The sequence below is a fragment of the Ovis canadensis genome, chromosome 11, assembly GCF_042477335.2.
Source record: "Ovis canadensis isolate MfBH-ARS-UI-01 breed Bighorn chromosome 11, ARS-UI_OviCan_v2, whole genome shotgun sequence".
Taxonomy (NCBI): Eukaryota; Metazoa; Chordata; class Mammalia; order Artiodactyla; family Bovidae; genus Ovis; species Ovis canadensis.
Genome location: NC_091255.1, coordinates 59,410,660 through 59,426,758, shown reverse-complemented (window position 1 = coordinate 59,426,758; position 16,099 = coordinate 59,410,660). Strand labels below are relative to the sequence as shown.

The following is a 16,099-nucleotide window of genomic DNA, read 5'->3' as shown; positions in this document are numbered from 1 at the left end:
CTGAGCAAAAGTAGGGGAGACCACGGGCCTCAGCGACCTTTCCCCTCAGCCCCCACCCTCTCCCACCCTGGGCAGCCCCCACTCTTGCCTGGGGCCTGAAGCGCCCCTTCCAGTGAGTCTGGCCAGCGTGAGGCACTTTGGGAAAGGGGGGCAGCTGGGACTCCTCTCCAGGGCCCCGCTTTGGCTGGCTCCCTGACTCACCGCTTCCCTTCACCTTAGCGATGAAGAAAAGCTGGGTCCCACGTGGGCCAACAGGTCAAGGTGGGCTCTGATGGACACTGGCCCAGAGGGGACAAGGGGACTGCCCTGTGTGCGGTCTGCACTGCCCCCTGGTGGCCTGGGAGACAGGAGGGTTGCCTGCTGGGCACTCTTGGCACCCTTGTTCAAGTGCTCCAAGTGGGCGCCAAGGAGGGTCTCCTGTTTGCTGACCTTGGCTGGACAGGGTACTTGGCCTCAGACATGCTGAGTGGAGTCTGTGCAGCCCAGGGCAGTGGCTGGAGACGGGAGGCAGGGAAGAGGGCTTGCGGGTCCCTGTGGGCTGGCCTGCCCACTTCCTCCCCCCCCCAGGAAGTGACAGGAAGACAACCCTCAGAAACAGCCACTAAGGGGGTGCAGGCCCTTCCCTGGTTGGGCCACAGCTCCCCTCCAGGCTGTGTAAGGACCACCCAAGCCAGCAGGGACCGGAGGCCAACTGCTTGCTCATCCTTGAAGGCAACTGTTACACTGCTCCCAGCACACACGGGGACAGGAGGCACAGGACAGTACTGGGTGGGCGGAAACTCCTCCCCGTCCTCCCTCCTGCTCAGAAGAACACTCCAGTGCTGGGTCTGTGTGATGACCCCAGATCCCAACTTGGAGCACACTACCGCCCCTCTCCCTCAATGGAGCATGACGAGGAGGTGCCCGTGGTCCTCCTGGGGAGGGGCCCTCATGACCTAAATGGCCCTGCAGGGACCACTTCACCCCAGTGTCTGAGGGTTCCCTCTGGCCTGAGGGCCCCAGAGAGGCCAGTTCAAGGCTCCTCTGGGGAGTGCAGTGGCCACCAGCCTTGGCGGGGGCTTGGAGCTGAGGTGAGCCCAGGAATCCAGGTCAAAGCCGCCACCAGACCACAGGGAGGAGGCTTAAAAAACAGCCCAGGACAAGGCAGAGCAAGAGAAAGGGTCATTTTTTGAGGCGGGGTGCCCCGCAGGCCCTGCATGCACAGCAGGAGAGCACCGTGTGAAGTCCCGGGGGAGAGCCACCCTCCCCCAAAGCACCGGAGCCACCCCAGGGCTGCTGTCGGCCCCGAGGGACCCTTGGAAACAACGCACAGTGCTGGGCGCTGGGTGCGGCCCCGGCCAGAGGCATCTAGTTGTTGAGTGTTGTGGCCACAGGGCACCTGCAGGAAAAAACCCCACCCACCCCTATCCCCACCCCCACCCCGAGTCTTTGTGCTTTGGTCACAGGGAGCACCCTCCCACCTGGCGACCCCAGTAACTGCAGAGAAGCAGAACCAAGGCACCCAGAGCAGGCCCGCTGTGCAGGTGTGGACAGTGCTGGACAAGAGGTCTATGGGAAGGCGAGTGGTGCTGCTAACAGGGGCAGCCCCAGGCTCTGGGCACCATGGTGGGAACCAGACAACCGCTGAAACGCACCTGCCTGAGTCTCAACCCCGAAGCCCTGTCTCCGGGGCCCCTGCAGGCTGTGAGGGCAGCAGCAATCCTGCTCTGGAGTCTAGACCCCATGGCCAGGCCCGACTTCTGAGCGGAGTGACGTCGGTGATCCAGCCCCGACGTTCTGGGTGGGCGGCGGCCCAGCGGCGTGGAGGTTGAGTGCAGAGGCTGTGGCAGCTGCTGGAGGAAAGGAAGGAGTGATATGGGAGGCCGAGAGGGCCCCCGGCCTAGTGGGGTCATGGATTGCCTGGCTATCCTGATACAACGCCTACATGACCCGCCTCCTCTGAGCACACCCACCCCGGGGGGCACCGGGTGGCCATCTGGGGGGCTGGCTGCATTCACCCCAGACCTTCCCCAGCTGTAACCAGGCCAAGTGCCTCCTGGGTCAGGAGCCAGCTTATCTCCATAAAACCATGGAGATACTGTGAGCTGTCAAGGGTTCAGAGGCTGGGAAGGCCCCGGGCAGGGCGGGGTAGGGGTTTGGGGAGGGGGCTGCCAGTGTCCCGGGCAGGGCGGGGCCTACCTGGCGTCACAGCAGGAGGAGGCTGGGGCTGCGGAGGCGCCTGTACACCTGCAGCAGCCTCTGGGCGGTGACGCAGGAGCTGGCTTCATCCTCCGTGCACAGCCGGTCCCGCAGCGTCTGCACCTCCCGCAGCAGCATCTACAGGAAGGGACCGGTGGCGACAAGCTAGGGGCCACCTTCCTACTGGGCACGTCGGCAGGCCCCTCCAAGAAAGGGGGACACCCACCACTCAGATCCCACCCAGGCTGTGGCAGGTGGCCCAGGAAACACACTCCTCTGTGGCCTTAACATGATGACCCCTCGGGACAGGCGGTGTGGCTGGGCTGAGGGGAGACCCCGTCCCCAGGGGACGGGAATGTCCTGGCCAAGGTAGAGCAGTGTAACTGTGCCCACTCTGCCCTCCTCTCGCCCCTGCAACAGGAGCCCAGAGCTGACTCTGGGCTGAGCGGACTGGGAAGCCCTGCCAAGCTGGGCGATACTCAGGTGCTTGTGTGTGTGACCCCAGTGGAGCCCCAGCGGGTAGAAGGTTCAGGGCACAGACCCCCGAAGGGCCTCACCTCGTGGTTGGCCTGCATCTGGTGAAGATACTGCAGGCGGAGATCAGGTGGGCTGGAGCCCCTGGCAGCCTGCTCCACCACCAGCCTCTGGAGGGATACAAGGGGTAAGTGGCTGGAGAGGGCGCCCCTCCTGTGTGTCCCCAGACAGAGCCTAGGGCTCCTGGCACCGGCCTGCAGAGCCAGGCAGCCCTTCCCGCTAGCTGAGACATCCATCAGGCCTCCCTGCCTCGCCTCTAGTTAACCTCCGCTCCACAAGAGCCCCAGCCTGATGGTCGTTTACTTGGAAGTAACGTTCCTGATTCCCAGGGAGGATGCTCCCAGATGGATCCAGGCAGCAAGGCTCCCACTGGTCTCTGGGGCAAAGAACTGAGAAGAGACCCCAATACCTCGAGAGACGGCAGGAGGTGCCACCAGAGGCAGAAACTACACATCTGACAAGGTCCCCAAATTCTGAGTGGCCAAGTGAATGAAGAACATTCTGTCATAGGTGCACGATGTGGCAGACGGAGTGCAGAGGTCTGCAGCCCACGAGAAGATTCCCATCAGGGGAGTGCCCGCAGCACTCCATTAGGGGCTGACTCAGGCCTCCCAGATTCACACGTGGAAGGTCCAGCCCCCAGCACCTCAGGTGATGGTGTTTGGAGAAAGAGGGTCTCTATAGATAATCAAATTAAAATGAGGTCAGGTGTGTGGGCCTTAATCCCACAGGACTGGTGTCCTGCTAAAAAGAGATTAGGACACGGACATGCCAAGGGAAGATCCCGTGAGGACCTGGGGAGGAGTTGGCTGTCCACACACCCAGGAGAGAGGCCTCGGAAGGAATCACCCTGCAGACACCCGGCCTCCAAACTGAACCCACTGTGTCCCGTCCGTGGCACTTGGTCACCTGGTCCTAGCAGCCCTGGGATGCTAACTCCCCTTCTTGTGGGAAGTCTGGTCAGCATGCTCCCCACCGCCCCAGTTTCTCACAACTGTCCACCTATCAGCTGCCACGCTCGGCAGGTCTGCAGACGGCCCTGCACGTTTCAGGCCCAATAAGAGCAACCACGTGGCACCTTCTGGGGTGGAGGGATGCAAGGGTGGGAGCTCCGCTCTGGGGACAGAACAGATCCCTGAACCCGGGTGTGAAGCCACGGCTGTGCCATGCAGGGCTGTCACAGCACGGCTGAGGGGGACCTCTGGTCAGGGCTTGGCCCCCAGGCTTGCCTGGGCACACAGGTGGGTCTGTTAATTGAACAGCAGCCTCGGATCCCTGCTGGAACTTGGACTGCAGCTCTCCGACTCTTGGGGTCTAGGGTGGGGTCTGGGCATGCGCACTGGTGAGTTCCCAGGTGAGGCTGCCACAGAGCCCACATATAAGGAAAAGCATGGGAATTGGCTGATAGCTGCCAACCCAGCCTGCTCTGTGCAGCCGAGGCCACGCACACAGAACAGGTGGGAGAGGGGCCAGCAGGCCCTGGGCCCAGCCTGCCAAGCCACCAGCTCACAGATTTCCCTGGGGGACACAAAGACCTCCCCTCAGATCCTAGAGTCGTGGCCCCAATAGCCCCACAAGGCATCGAAGCGGCAGTAAGCGGCCCCCAGGGCTGTGTGTTTGTGAGGGGCTGGCTGCCAACTCTCTCTTTCTTGGCAAAGATATGGAAGTTCCGACAAGCACTTTATCCCAGGACCCGAGCTGGACCTCTCCACACTACTGTATGGAAATTTCATGCTGACAAGTCACAGGTGGACTGTCTCCCTGTAACCACGTGTGCTCATGGACCACTGGGGGCTACTGCCAGGAGGGTGAGAGACAAGTCCCTCACCACCTCCCAGCTGGCCAAGCTCATTTGCAACCCCAGGCAGGAAGCCAAGCCACCAAGGTCCTGTGTCCCCACCACCCCACAGAGACTTCCCAGGCAAGCCCATGAGGGCCAACAGACCTGCAAACGCCCGACAATGGCGTGATGTGCCCTGCACAGGTTGGCTAGAGAGGAGCTCTCCACCTGGATCTCCACGGCCTGGACGGGGCCCGCTGGGCACAGGTCGGTGACGGCCACCTGCAACGCATGAGGAGCCTCGTTGGCTGTCCACAGCCTCGTCTGGCCCGAGGGCAGCATGGCCTGTGGGAGCATGTGAGCTGGCTGAGGCATGTGAGGCCTGGGTGGCCCCTCCACATCCCATTCTGGGCAAAGCTTGGGGGGCCCCAGGCCTCGATCTCCAAACCCAGCACGAGTTCCCACCTGAAGAACCAGCTAGCCAAGCAACAGCAAAGCTGCTCATCTGGAAACATCCGTCCAGGAAGAGCCCTGCTCCCTCTGAGTCCAGGTGTGTGGCACGTACAACAAAGGCAGTGATGGCTGTGGCTGCATCACCAAGGACGGCCTACGCCCCAACCACTCCAGGGCCCACCCTGTGCATTCCAAGTCACCCCACAGCAAGGTCAGGTTGTAAAAAAACAGGGAGGGGGCTGGGTAACGGAGATCTCTGCCCAGTGCCCTCCAACCAAAGATAAAACCTGGCAAAGATGGGTGATAGCCAGGACACAAGGCAAGACCCCAGGGACCTTAGGAAAGATGTTGTCCCTGGAAGTTCTTCCTCCTGGGACTGTGGGATGGCTGGGCACCCCACCCTCTCCACCACCAGGCCCCCGGGACACCCAGCGTGGATGCTGCCTAGTGTCGGTGGACCTGAAAGGGCCGTCAGTGGGCAGCCTCCACCCACCACCCTCAGAGGGGTGTGCTGGGTCACATGGGATGCTCCGCCACAGCCACCAATGCTGCGGCCCGAGGGTCAGCTGGATGTGACCCCGAGGCTGCCAGGAGGGTCTCCGGAAGGAAGGTGTGTGCAAGGACTGCACCCAGAGAACTGAGCCCCGCCTCAGTGTCTCAGTGGCCCCTGGGTGGGGTGTCTGTGACAGGGCCCAGCACTCTGCGGCTCTGGGGGCTGCGTGGCTCAGGGGCTGGAGGGCTTGTGCTGCTGCTGGCGGCACAACTGATTGAGTTGCTTGGGCCACTATGAACTCCAGCTGGACGCAGGGCCAGGGCCACGCATGGGGAGTGCTGGTCAGGGTGGTCCTCATGGAGACCTGGCTGGGAGGCTGATGCAGCTTTCAGCCCTACGAAGGCCACCCCATCACAGCCTGCCTCTCGGACGTGGGTGCGTCGGACTTCTCTGGAAGGTGGGCCCCAGAATCTGATTCCTCTTGAGTGGCCAGGGACCCCACTCAGAACTGCTGCTGTCAAGGCCAACGTCTCCCCGTGGGGCAGGAGAGCTGACCCCTGCTTGCCTCTCGGATGATGAGGTGGACATCGGTGCCATCGGGGGCCACTCCCTGGACAGAGGACAGCGCCTGGGCCTTTACGATGTCGGCGGCAGCATTCTCGGCGAGGAGCCACTGCAGGGTGGCACAGCCCAGGGACACGCCTGGAGGAGAGAGGTGCGCCAGTGAGGCTGGCCGGATTCCAAGGGAGGGAGGAAGGGCCCTGAGGCTGCCTGAAGCCAGTCAGTGCCACCAACCTGCGTGACTGTCCCCTAAGGCGGCCCTGAGCAGCTCTGCCGACACCTTGATGGTGGCCACTGACGGGGGCAGGTACTTGGCCCGCAGGGACTCGGGTCCTGCCGGCTGGCTGCCCGGCACACGGCAAGTTCCCAGGAAGGTGTGGATGGGGTCCCTGGCAGGGCCCAGAGCCTGCGTGTAGGGCACGCCCAGGCTGGGGAAGCGCAGGCCCTGCAGCATGTCCACCGTGTGCTCGCTCAGGGGCAGGCACACACCATCCTGTTCGGGCAGGACGATGGGGGTGCACTCGGCCGAAGGGGGGTCCTTGAAAGGGTCCCGGGGGGTGAGGGCCCTGCCCACGACCTCCCGGAGGCTGTAGAAGAGCGCGCAGGACACGGTCACGGGCAGGTCGAGGGCACCGTCCTCACCAGGGCCCAGGGGCAGCGTCACCTCGCGCCGACCGCCGGGGCCGAGCTGGTCCACAGGGATGGTGTAGGTGACGGCTGAGCCAGCCGAGTCCAGGTCTAAGGCCTGGGAGCTGCGGAGCACCTGGATGCACAGGGCCCAGCCCCGATCCAAGCTGAAGCCGCTGCTGTTCTCCAGCAGGCAGGTGGCCACCAGCACGTCCTGCAGCTGCAGGCGGCTCCAGGTGGTGCTGATGGTGCAGGAGATGGGCCGCGGACCCTCCCGGCTTGACAGCAGGGCGCAGCTCACGTTCATGACTTCGTTGAGGCAGGTCAGGGCCTTGTCCCGCTGGTCAACTGCCTTCTTCAGAGAAGACACTCTGGAAACAGACGTGGCTGCTGAGGGAAGACCCAGACCTCATTCCTCCTTAGCATAACGTGAGAAGCCTTCACCTCAGGAGCTCCCGGCCTTCTCACACGACTGTCTAACCCAACCCTCCTCTCCAGCAACAAGAGAAGAGAGGGCGCAGGATGGAGCTGAGGCAGGCTGGACTTGGTGGCTCGCCCCTTGGGCTCATGGAGCCTATACCCCCAACTGGGCCATTGGGCCAGGAGGTGCCCATGGTGGGGCTGGCCATCCCTGCTGTGCTCCCTGATGTGTTCCAAGTTGGCCCAGATGCTCCTCTGCAGAGCCACCGTTGACAGCCCAGAGGGTGGCATGCACCCTAGAAATGGTCCTAAACCACAGGGGCCTGGTGTCTGCGCTGGCCTTTACTATCACCTTTGGTCAGGCACCACGACGTCTGGGGCAATCTCGGGGGTCAGAGGCAAAGTCACAGGCCCTGTCCGGACCAGTGCCAGCGCCAGTGCCAATGCCTTGGACACCTCCTGGATGCCATGCCGGCCTCTGCCCAGGCCGCAGCCCACTGCTCACCTCTCAGACACGGTGCCAATTCCAGACAACAACTGCTTAATTTTCTGGCCAGCCTTTGCTGAGGTCACTCTGGAGGGCTGAGGTGCCTCATCATGTGGGTCCGGGCGGCAGATCATCAGCCGGCCTTTAGCAGACAGGGCCAGGAGCTCGGCACCCCCTGCAGGAGAAGACATGCAGGGCTTGGGTGGCAGGCAGGGAGGGGCACACGGCTGGGAACAGGCTGTGAGGGGCCTCCCTGGCAGGGGGTCAGCCAGCAGAGGCGTCACATTGTACGTGGACTAAAAGGAAACAGATGAGGGCCATCGAATTAGCAGGGTGCATACCCCCTTCAACAGCCTCCGCCTTGAGTAGAGCTGCTCTGAGATTTCCTAAGAGAAGTAAGTGCTACTCAAGCCCAGGCCTCCTTCACTGACCAGTCTGCACTTGCCGGGGCCTTTCTGGAAGCCTGCCGCCTCCCCAGCAGCGTTCTGCCTCTGTTCCCACTCCTGGACACCAGAAGCTCCCTGGGAAACAGGTTCCATCTCCTGCGACCCACTGGTTGTGCAGGACCAGTACCACTGAGGCCCTGAGCCCTGCCCAGAGGTATGGCACCCCCATTGCCTGCTACAGGCAGCCCTTCTTTCCCTGGGGGAGACAGCAGTTTCTTCCCATCGAAAGCATTTCTTTCCTGTCGGGTATGGTCCACGGCAGGCCTTACAGTGCACTCATGGGCCATCTTAAGGGGAATATACGGTGTGGGGAGGGTGGCTGTACACCTCCCCCCACTACTGGGCAGACATGGCTGAAATCCTCTCTGGCTCTGTCCAGAGAGAACACACATATCAGAGCTCAGGGATGCGCCCTCCCTGCCCCCCACCTTCAGGGCAGGGTGGGCTCCTTGGAGGCCACTCGGTAAGTGGAACAAATGTTTTCCAGCCTTCAGGAGAAATGTAAAGGCTTGACCTGAACCAGTTTGAGTTTCCCTTGGACCACCTGCCATGTGAGACTTGTCACGGGAAAATGCTCTTACCAAGGGTTGCCCAGGTGCAGACCCTACCCAGGCAGAGGGGCACAAACCCCATCCCGAAACCCACACAGGACCCCAAGACCAGCATCAACCACGAGGCTGTGCCGGCGGAGGGTCGGGCTGCCCGGGGCGGTTTTAAGGAGAGCAGGAATGAGGTAGGGAGAGGAAGATGGCCAGTTCACAGGGAGGAGATGCCAGGGCGGAGGCTCCACCAGCCACCGCGGCTTTGGTTTTTAGCTTTCGGCCGTGGCTCATACCTTCAGGCACGCTCGATGACACACACAGAGTGACGAGGCTGCAGATACCCAAGTTGTCTGGATACAGTAGAGGGGGCAGGCTTCCTGGGGCCCCGTCACTCTCCGTGGGGTCCAAGGGGGAACCCTCCTGAGCCAGGTTGACTACACAGAGGCCCGCGGAGGTGCTGTGGTACACGTGGCTGCTCCTGTCGCAGGCTGCGCAGAGCACGGGCCCCGGGACGCTGTACTCCCGCAGCTCAGGCACCAGGTGCCCTGCCTCATCCCAGCTGGCCTTGATGGCCAGCGTCCGGCCGTGGTGACCGAGGGCCACCAAGCAGTCGCAGTGTATGTCTTCCACGTCCTCGGCCAGCGGCTCTGTCCTCAAGGCGCCAATGAAGACGACAGGCTCCTCCAGGTGATGGAGGATCTTGACAAGGGCCTTCGGATCACCCAGGGCTGACGTGGAGGTGACCAGGGTCTTGATGATCACACAGCAGAGCTGGCCATCGGGGAGCCCACAGAGGACCACAGGTGACTCCAGGAGGGCGGCATCAGCTCCAAAGAGTAGCCCAAAGAGGGCCCCCTCCAGCATGACCCCCTCAGAGCTCCATGAGTGGCCAAGTGGGGTCCTGGAGCCAGGCGGTGATGCACAGCACAGCACTGGGAGGAAGCAGGGGGCTGCGGACGCCCCCTGGCTCTCAGCTGGGGGGGTGCAGGTGGACAAGTCCACCTCACCAATCTGGCCTCTGGGCCTGGGGTCCTCCCCTGGAGAGGGACGCTCAAACAGCTGCATCTTCCACTGGGTGGGGCCCAGCGCCAAGGTGATGAGTGCATCATCAAGGACGGTGAAGGCATGCAGCGAGGCATCCGGGAGCACACAGGACTCTGGGTCCACGTGGATCACAGGGACAGGGGGCTCACCGACCTGCCCGTCGTCACTGTCCTGGTTGTCCCCGCCATCCTCCTTGTCTCGGCTCACAGACCTTGTAGAACCCAGGGAACTGGCGGTCACAGTGCTCACAGGCGCCCTGCAGGACAGCCTGCCACTGGCATGACGGGTGTGGGGTCTGCACAGGGGGCGACCTCAGAGGCTGCCACCAGGGAGCAGCTGGCATGCCACAGTGCCTCCCACTTGCTCCAGGGACTGCTCTCCCCCACCCCGGTCACCCAGGGACACATGCATAACAGCATGCATCAAGGCTTCCAGAAATGGGGTTTGGACAGAAAATTCTCAACAATGCAGAACTGTCAGGCCCCTGAGTCCTCACCTGTGGTGAGTGCTCATTCTGAACCCAGTCCAGAGGTGACCAGACCATATAGGTCACAGGGGCAGTGTTTGAGGATGACAGGGAAGTACTACCACTCAGAAACAGTGACAAGCCCATCTAAGGGTATGTCAGCCTCAACCTGGGAGAGGGCAGTGTGGGCCCAACCCAAAGCAGTTCCCGCCAGCGACCAAGCCTCACCTGGTCGTCTGGTCCAAAGACAAGCAATAGATGCCGCTCTGGGCGCACAGGACATAGAGCACCTTGTGAAGGGCCAGGAGCTCCAGGTGCCACACCTGACCGGGAAACTTGTACACAGCCTGGACGACCGGGGAGAAGGACAGTGCTGGGTCAGGGGCGTGGGGGCTCAGGTGAAGCAGAGGACAAACTCCTCAAATGCGCCGGCCGCTCGAACATCCACGCCCGACCCTGGCCCCTCCAGGACCCCGGATCCCTCCCGCCCCAGCCCCCCATCCCCTAGGCCCCCAGTCCCAGCCCCTCCCCGGTGTGCCCGGTGCTCACGATCAGCAGCCGCCCTTCCCGGTCGTAGACATAGACCAGCTCTCTCCCAGTGGACAGGAAGATCTCCGCCCCGTGGCACAGCACGCGAGGCTTGCCCGCCGCCAGGCCCCCGAGCGGGCAGCAGAAGCCCGCCAGGTATTCGACCCGCGGCCTGGGGTCAGCCATCGTGGGATCGCCCTGGAGCCCGGCCACTGGCGGGGGCTCGGCCTCGCGGCGCGGGAGCCGGGGGGCGGGGCCCTGCGCTTTACGGCCGCCTAGGTCGTAGCGCGGCCTCCGCCGTACGGCGGGGCCGGGGGCGGGGCCGCTGAGCGCCGAGTTTCGGGGGCGTGTCAGCGGGAGCCGAGTCCTCACGCCGCCCGGATGAAGCTAGCGCACACAGAGCTGTATGGCAAAGGGCCAACGTGTTTAAAGCCAAACGCGGGAAGCACAAGGGCCTGGCCTCTCCACTCCTCGCCACTCGGGGGCTCCACTGGGCCCGCCCGAAGTCGAAGGGCCGGGCAGGCTCTCGAACCCGGGCTAGTACACGGGCTCCCCCAGGGCGGCGACCCCTCAGAGCACGTCTCTTCCGAGCGGACAGTCTCTTCCGCTCCTAAAGCGACTGTCTAGCGTTTGGGGGCTGGGCCTGTGAAGGGGGCGGGCAGCGCCAGGTCTTGACACTTTCGCAGCCGGGGTCTCTTCCCTCTGAGCTACTGAGCCACAGCCACGCCTACCCCGTCCCCGGGACACTGCCGCCTCTGAACCTAACATGGACAGACGGGTCTCTTGGATGTGTTGGTTTGACTGGACAGTGGGGAAAAGGGGTAAGCCAGAGGAATTCTGGGTTGAGGGCAGAAGACCATAAAGAAAATCACTGGTTAGGCCTTGGTAAGGGGGGCGGGTACAGCTCACCAGCAGTCATCCTGGTGGTCAGGGTGAAGACAGGGCAAGACACCTCTTCTCCCTAACTCTATCCTCCATGGCTTTGGGGAAGGGTCTGATCAGATGGCCCAAGAGTTCTCTGAATAGAGACCGAGATCAGAGTGACACTGAAAGATGCCTGCAGATAGGTCAGTTACACTCCTCTCAAGGCCAAACATCTATGAATGAAAGAGGCATCTGCGGTGGTGTGGCCAGACAGGCCAAGTTGAAGGGGCCCAGCAGCCAAGTGTTTTCTGGGCTTGAGTTAAGCTGACCTCACCAATGCTGATTTACCTACTGAAACAAGAAACCAGTGGCACAAGTTCTAATCCCCCTTGTTGAGGTTGGTGCTCAACCCCTAGGGCAGTGGAAAGCCACTGTGCTTCTGGGTTGGACCCAGCATGAGCGCACCATATGCAGTCTGTCCTTTGCCCTAAGACCAGCTCCCACTTGGCTTTTGGAATTAGAAGTGAGGACTCCTCTCAAGACACACGACTCTGAATTCCTCCTCTACCCCCCTCACCCCGCCCCCAAGTGCAACCTGTTCTTGGCTTGTGTTATGACCACCAATCTTTGTGGGTGACATGCCCATACCAATTTCTACTCTGATCCTCCCAGACTTCCAACACCAAGGGAACTATACTGAGATTGTCCCAGAGAAAATGACCATATGGGCAAGTGGACTGCAAGGAGATGGGCTAAGCCAGTCAGGCCTCACCACCCTGCTTCTGCTTCAGCCCTGACTGGCCAGGCACTGTGAAGTTGGTCACTGCTCTGCCCCACTCCCTTCGGCTTTGGAGGACTAACAGGCTCCTGGCCCCAAACCCAGGCAAACCCCACACTCTGTGATACTAGGATTTATGACCATCAACAGTCTATCCTGAACAGTGAGGGGTCCCTGAATGCTGATCACCCTGGAGGGTAGACATGAGCAATGGGCTTAGCCAGCTCAAGAGGTGATGCAAAGGCAGAGACCCCTCGTGGGTGTCCCCGGAAGGCCTGTGGCAGGATGTGAGACAGCAGAGCATGCTGTGGACAGTCAGTTGGTCTCTATGCCACATGGAAGCTGTATCATCTTCCAAGGACAAACTACTGACAGACAGCACTGGGGGCGTGGTCGGGGGGGACAGGACACAGCATGTACAGGCAGTGCCAATTGCTTCCCATAGCAACATGGAACACCAACATGTTGAACGTGCCAAGAAAAGGGGTGGCAGGACCCTGCGTTCTATTTCCAAGCAAAGCAGTACCTTCCATTTGCTTGATTTCGAGAGGAGGGGGCTGTTCCAGAACCTTGTTACTTCATAGAACCAATAAGGTCAGCAGCCTGAGCCATGCAGAAGGCAGAACACTGCCAGTAAAAGCAGGTAAACTCAGGGACAGGGCTGGAGCCGGGAGATGAGGCCACTCACCCCAGTCCAGAAGCTAAGCTGGGCCTGCCTCACCTAGGGCCCCTTGGACATCAGTGGTGGCGTTTCTCATATATGTGTTCAAGGAGCAGTGAGTCGGTGGCCAAAGGACAGTCGGCTGTAAGGTGTGTGTGAAGGCTCGACAAGTAATTCAGGCCAGGCAGCATGTCCTCTCCAGGCCTTGCTCCCCCTGCATCTGTGCAAGTTCTGGGCTTTGTCCTCCACCTGCTGCCTGGCTGCCTGCACCTGACCCACCAAAGGCCAGGAGCAGCCACATGGCTGATGGTGGGAAGGGTGCAGGAAAGGCACAGAGGCGGCCAGGCTCTGCTCTTCCCATGGACATCATGCTGGGAGCACAGGGCTAACGAGCCTGGGCAGGAGGGGGGTCTCTATCCTTCATACTCTAAACACATCAGCAGAGGACAGTGATGTGTGGAGAGGAAGTCGTCAAGTCACCCGACAAGGTAGGCAGGTCAAGATCAGGGCAGGGAGAGGCCTCAGGGCCCAGGAAGGACAAACGGGGCGCTGACAGTCGCTTCAGGTGCTTTTATTGGTTCACTTGCAGGGCTGGAGTCCAGGCAACGCTACTGCAAACCCAACCGACACACACCTGCAAGACCCAAGTGGGAGCACGGGGAGCAGACTGGTCAGTGGAGGCTGGGCACCTCGTCACCCTTCACTGAGTTATGGCGCCTGGTGGCATGAAAGGGTGTGTCCACATGAGGGCAGGTAGGATGCAGGTGGGGCTGGGGGCCCCCTCCCTTGTGTAAAAGGAGATGGCTAAGCTGCCTGGGCCTGAGTCTGCTGGCAGGGTGCCCCCACTCCTTATGCTGACCCCTGACTGTCTTTGGACAATAAAGTGCATTACTGAACAAAGAGTGACTCAAAACCAGAAGCAGAGAAATCACAACACTTTTTCTTTAGCTAAAAGACAGATGGAAATGAACTATGCAGATGCCAGAACTTCAGGGTGAGCGGGATATTGGTCGGAGAGAAGGTAAAGACCAGAACAGGTGGAGGAGGAGCGGCGGGGACCGCGTGGCCTGAGGTTAGTGCGCTCCCACTCCTCCTGCAGACTCACGTCTGATCAAAGGAGCAGGTGACCTGGGCCAGAACACGTGCCCAGCTTTCTGGCCGGCGGCCACAGATGAGCTGGGGAAACGGGGCTCTGCGCCTCGTGCCCCTAGAATAGGTCCAACCCACTGGCCGCTTGAGTGTCCTATGCCAGGTCAACCCGGAGGTGCCAGGCACACCCCTGCCACAAGTGAACACAACACCCAGGTGTGCTCTGTTCACAGGCCAAGGGTGAGGGAGGGCCACAGAGATTTGCATCCTGCCCTGGGACAGAGATATGAAGTCCTCAAGCAGCCTGTGTCTGGGTCCACCTCTCCTGGGGATGGGTGCAGTGCAGCTCAGAGATACAGGGTTTTTTCTTAAGGCAAAGAGGCATCAGGACATCCACAGCTCCTGGGGAAGGGCCAGACTGGAACCCAGCTGTAGAAGAAATGCGGGACCCTAGAGCATGTGCAAGGTCTGACCACCTTTGTCCTGGGATGGCCTGGACCCACACCTCAGCATAGGACCCACTTTCCAACAACCCAGCAGCAGCTCCACAGCCCTCTACAACCAGGTTCCTACTCCCTGACCTGGCTTGTAATGTGGCCTTGTCAGAGGCCAGGGTCTAGGCAGGACAAGAAGGAATGGTGTGGGGACAAAAGGGACCAGAGCTTCCGGCCCTGCCTGGGGCCACCCAGCTCACCCGATGCAGGCCTGGTCAAGTGTTGGCTGCCTGAGGGGCTGCCTGCTCAGTGGGGGACACTGCCAGGCTCCGGCTTGGTCCTGGGTCTGCAGCTGTGCCAGCCGTGTGGCCTGGCAGGAAAGTCTCAGGCACTGAGGTTCACTTGTGAGGAGACCTGACTGTGGGTCCCCCGTCCACTCACCCAGGCTGCACACACCTCCAGGAACTCATTAAAGGAGGGACGAAGGTGGAAACTAGTCTCTCTCACTCCCCTTTTACGCAGTTTTTCTTTAAAAAAAAATAAATAAAAGTCTTCTGGGCAGGAATTACTGATTAACTGTTATTACAACCAAAGCAGACTTTAAAACCCCCCATGGACGCTGGGTGGGAGCAGGAAAGGGCGGGCAGCAGATTCACCTGCAGACCAGGCTGACAGGAGGCCATAAGCCCGTGGCCACACATTTCCACTGCATGATGGCTACCAGAAGGGGAAGAGGTGGCCCTCACAGGCAGGGTCTGCCCCAGAGCATCAGGGTACAGAGGTCACCAAGAGCTCCCAACCAAAAACATGGGAGGAGCAGGAACAAAAAGCATCCAAGGAAGGGGAAAAGAAAGCTGGATGGTGGCAGCGAGCCCTCCCACCCCCTCGATTCCAGGTGATGATTCAGAGGCACCTAGTCCTTCTACCACAGTGGGGGCTGCTGTGGGGCGGCCGGGTGAGGCCACACCATGCCTCCACCAGGAGACTGGTTTTAGCCCGCAGAGCACCAGCCTGATTCCCTCTCTCCAGGGAAGCCTGGTGCTGAGAAGCTTCCTGGGTCAGAGACCCCAGGGCAGCCGCCCCCGCCTTGCCTTCAGGGCTGCTGAGGTGGGGCACGGTCACAACAATCTCGGCTTCCGAGAGGGCTGGGGTGGGCCCAGTCCTGCCAGCAGGGCCCGGGAGCCCTAGGTCCTGGGGAGGCTGCACATCTCGCAGTGGCCGGTGCCCGGCTGGTTCATGAAGGTGCAGTGCTGACAGGCCCACATGGCAGACGAGGCGGCATGTGTGGAGCCCCCGACGGCTCCGTACTCTTGGAGGCCTGGAAGCTGCACACCAACTGTGCCTGTGGGGCAAGAAGAGAAGCAGTATTCATCCATTTTGCACAGGGAAGATGCCCCACCCCGTCTGAGAGTTCTGCACAGCTGCTCATCAGGACAGGAGTGGACCTGAACAGCAACTGCCATGGGCGTGGACGAACGCGGCTTGAGAGCCCCCACCTTGGGTCCCCTGCTCTCTCTCACACACAGAGCCCTGCTAAGGAAAGCTGCTGTCTGCTGAGCAGGAAGCTGCCGGCTGTGGCCACTCACGCACCTGCCCACTGCCCCCAACCAGCTGTGTCAATGGCTCCTTCCTTTTCATTGCTGAGGAGCAGTACGTGGTATGAAGAGCATCTCTGGTTATCTGTCTCCCTCCTGATGCACACTTGGGTCACTGC

At 61.2% G+C, this 16,099-nt stretch overlaps 2 protein-coding genes across 3 annotated transcripts in view; both read right to left on the bottom strand.

The window, feature by feature from the left end:
- Positions 1–1,148: 1,148 nt before the first annotated feature.
- Positions 1,149–11,155, bottom strand: FAAP100 (FA core complex associated protein 100). 2 transcript variants are annotated; one of them, XM_069543786.1, is made up of 10 exons: positions 10,581–11,155; positions 10,260–10,378; positions 8,815–9,776; positions 7,552–7,708; positions 6,234–6,997; positions 6,004–6,140; positions 4,658–4,774; positions 2,736–2,822; positions 2,179–2,316; positions 1,149–1,829 (listed from the first exon to the last, which is right to left on the bottom strand). In XM_069543786.1, the coding sequence occupies exons 1-9, from the start codon at positions 10,743–10,745 to the stop codon at positions 2,185–2,187; spliced, it is 2,640 nt and encodes an 879-aa protein (XP_069399887.1). In that variant the 5' UTR covers positions 10,746–11,155; the 3' UTR covers positions 1,149–1,829; positions 2,179–2,184. The 2 variants fall into 2 exon arrangements, with proteins under 2 accessions (XP_069399887.1, XP_069399888.1); XM_069543787.1 differs by having other exon boundaries at positions 1,149–1,832; positions 10,581–10,826.
- Positions 11,156–13,417: 2,262 nt separating this feature from the next.
- NPLOC4 (NPL4 homolog, ubiquitin recognition factor) overlaps positions 13,418–16,099 on the bottom strand; it is a 52,981-nt gene continuing 50,299 nt past the window's right edge. The window contains exon 17 of the mRNA XM_069541939.1: positions 13,418–15,727. Coding sequence (XP_069398040.1) covers positions 15,570–15,727 — 158 coding nt within the window. The 3' untranslated portion in view covers positions 13,418–15,569. The remainder of the gene's footprint in view (positions 15,728–16,099) is intronic.

Coding starts and splice junctions, on each gene's coding strand:
- FAAP100 (XM_069543786.1), bottom strand. CDS start 10,745: ATGGCTGACCCCAGGCCGCGGGTCGAATACCTGGCGGGCTTCTGCTGC. Junction 6,141..6,233: donor CTTAGGGGACAGTCACGCAG/GTTGGTGGCACT, acceptor TCTCTCCTCCAG/GCGTGTCCCTGGGCTGTGCC. Junction 2,823..4,657: donor CCATTGTCGGGCGTTTGCAG/GTCTGTTGGCCC, acceptor GTATCCCTCCAG/AGGCTGGTGGTGGAGCAGGC.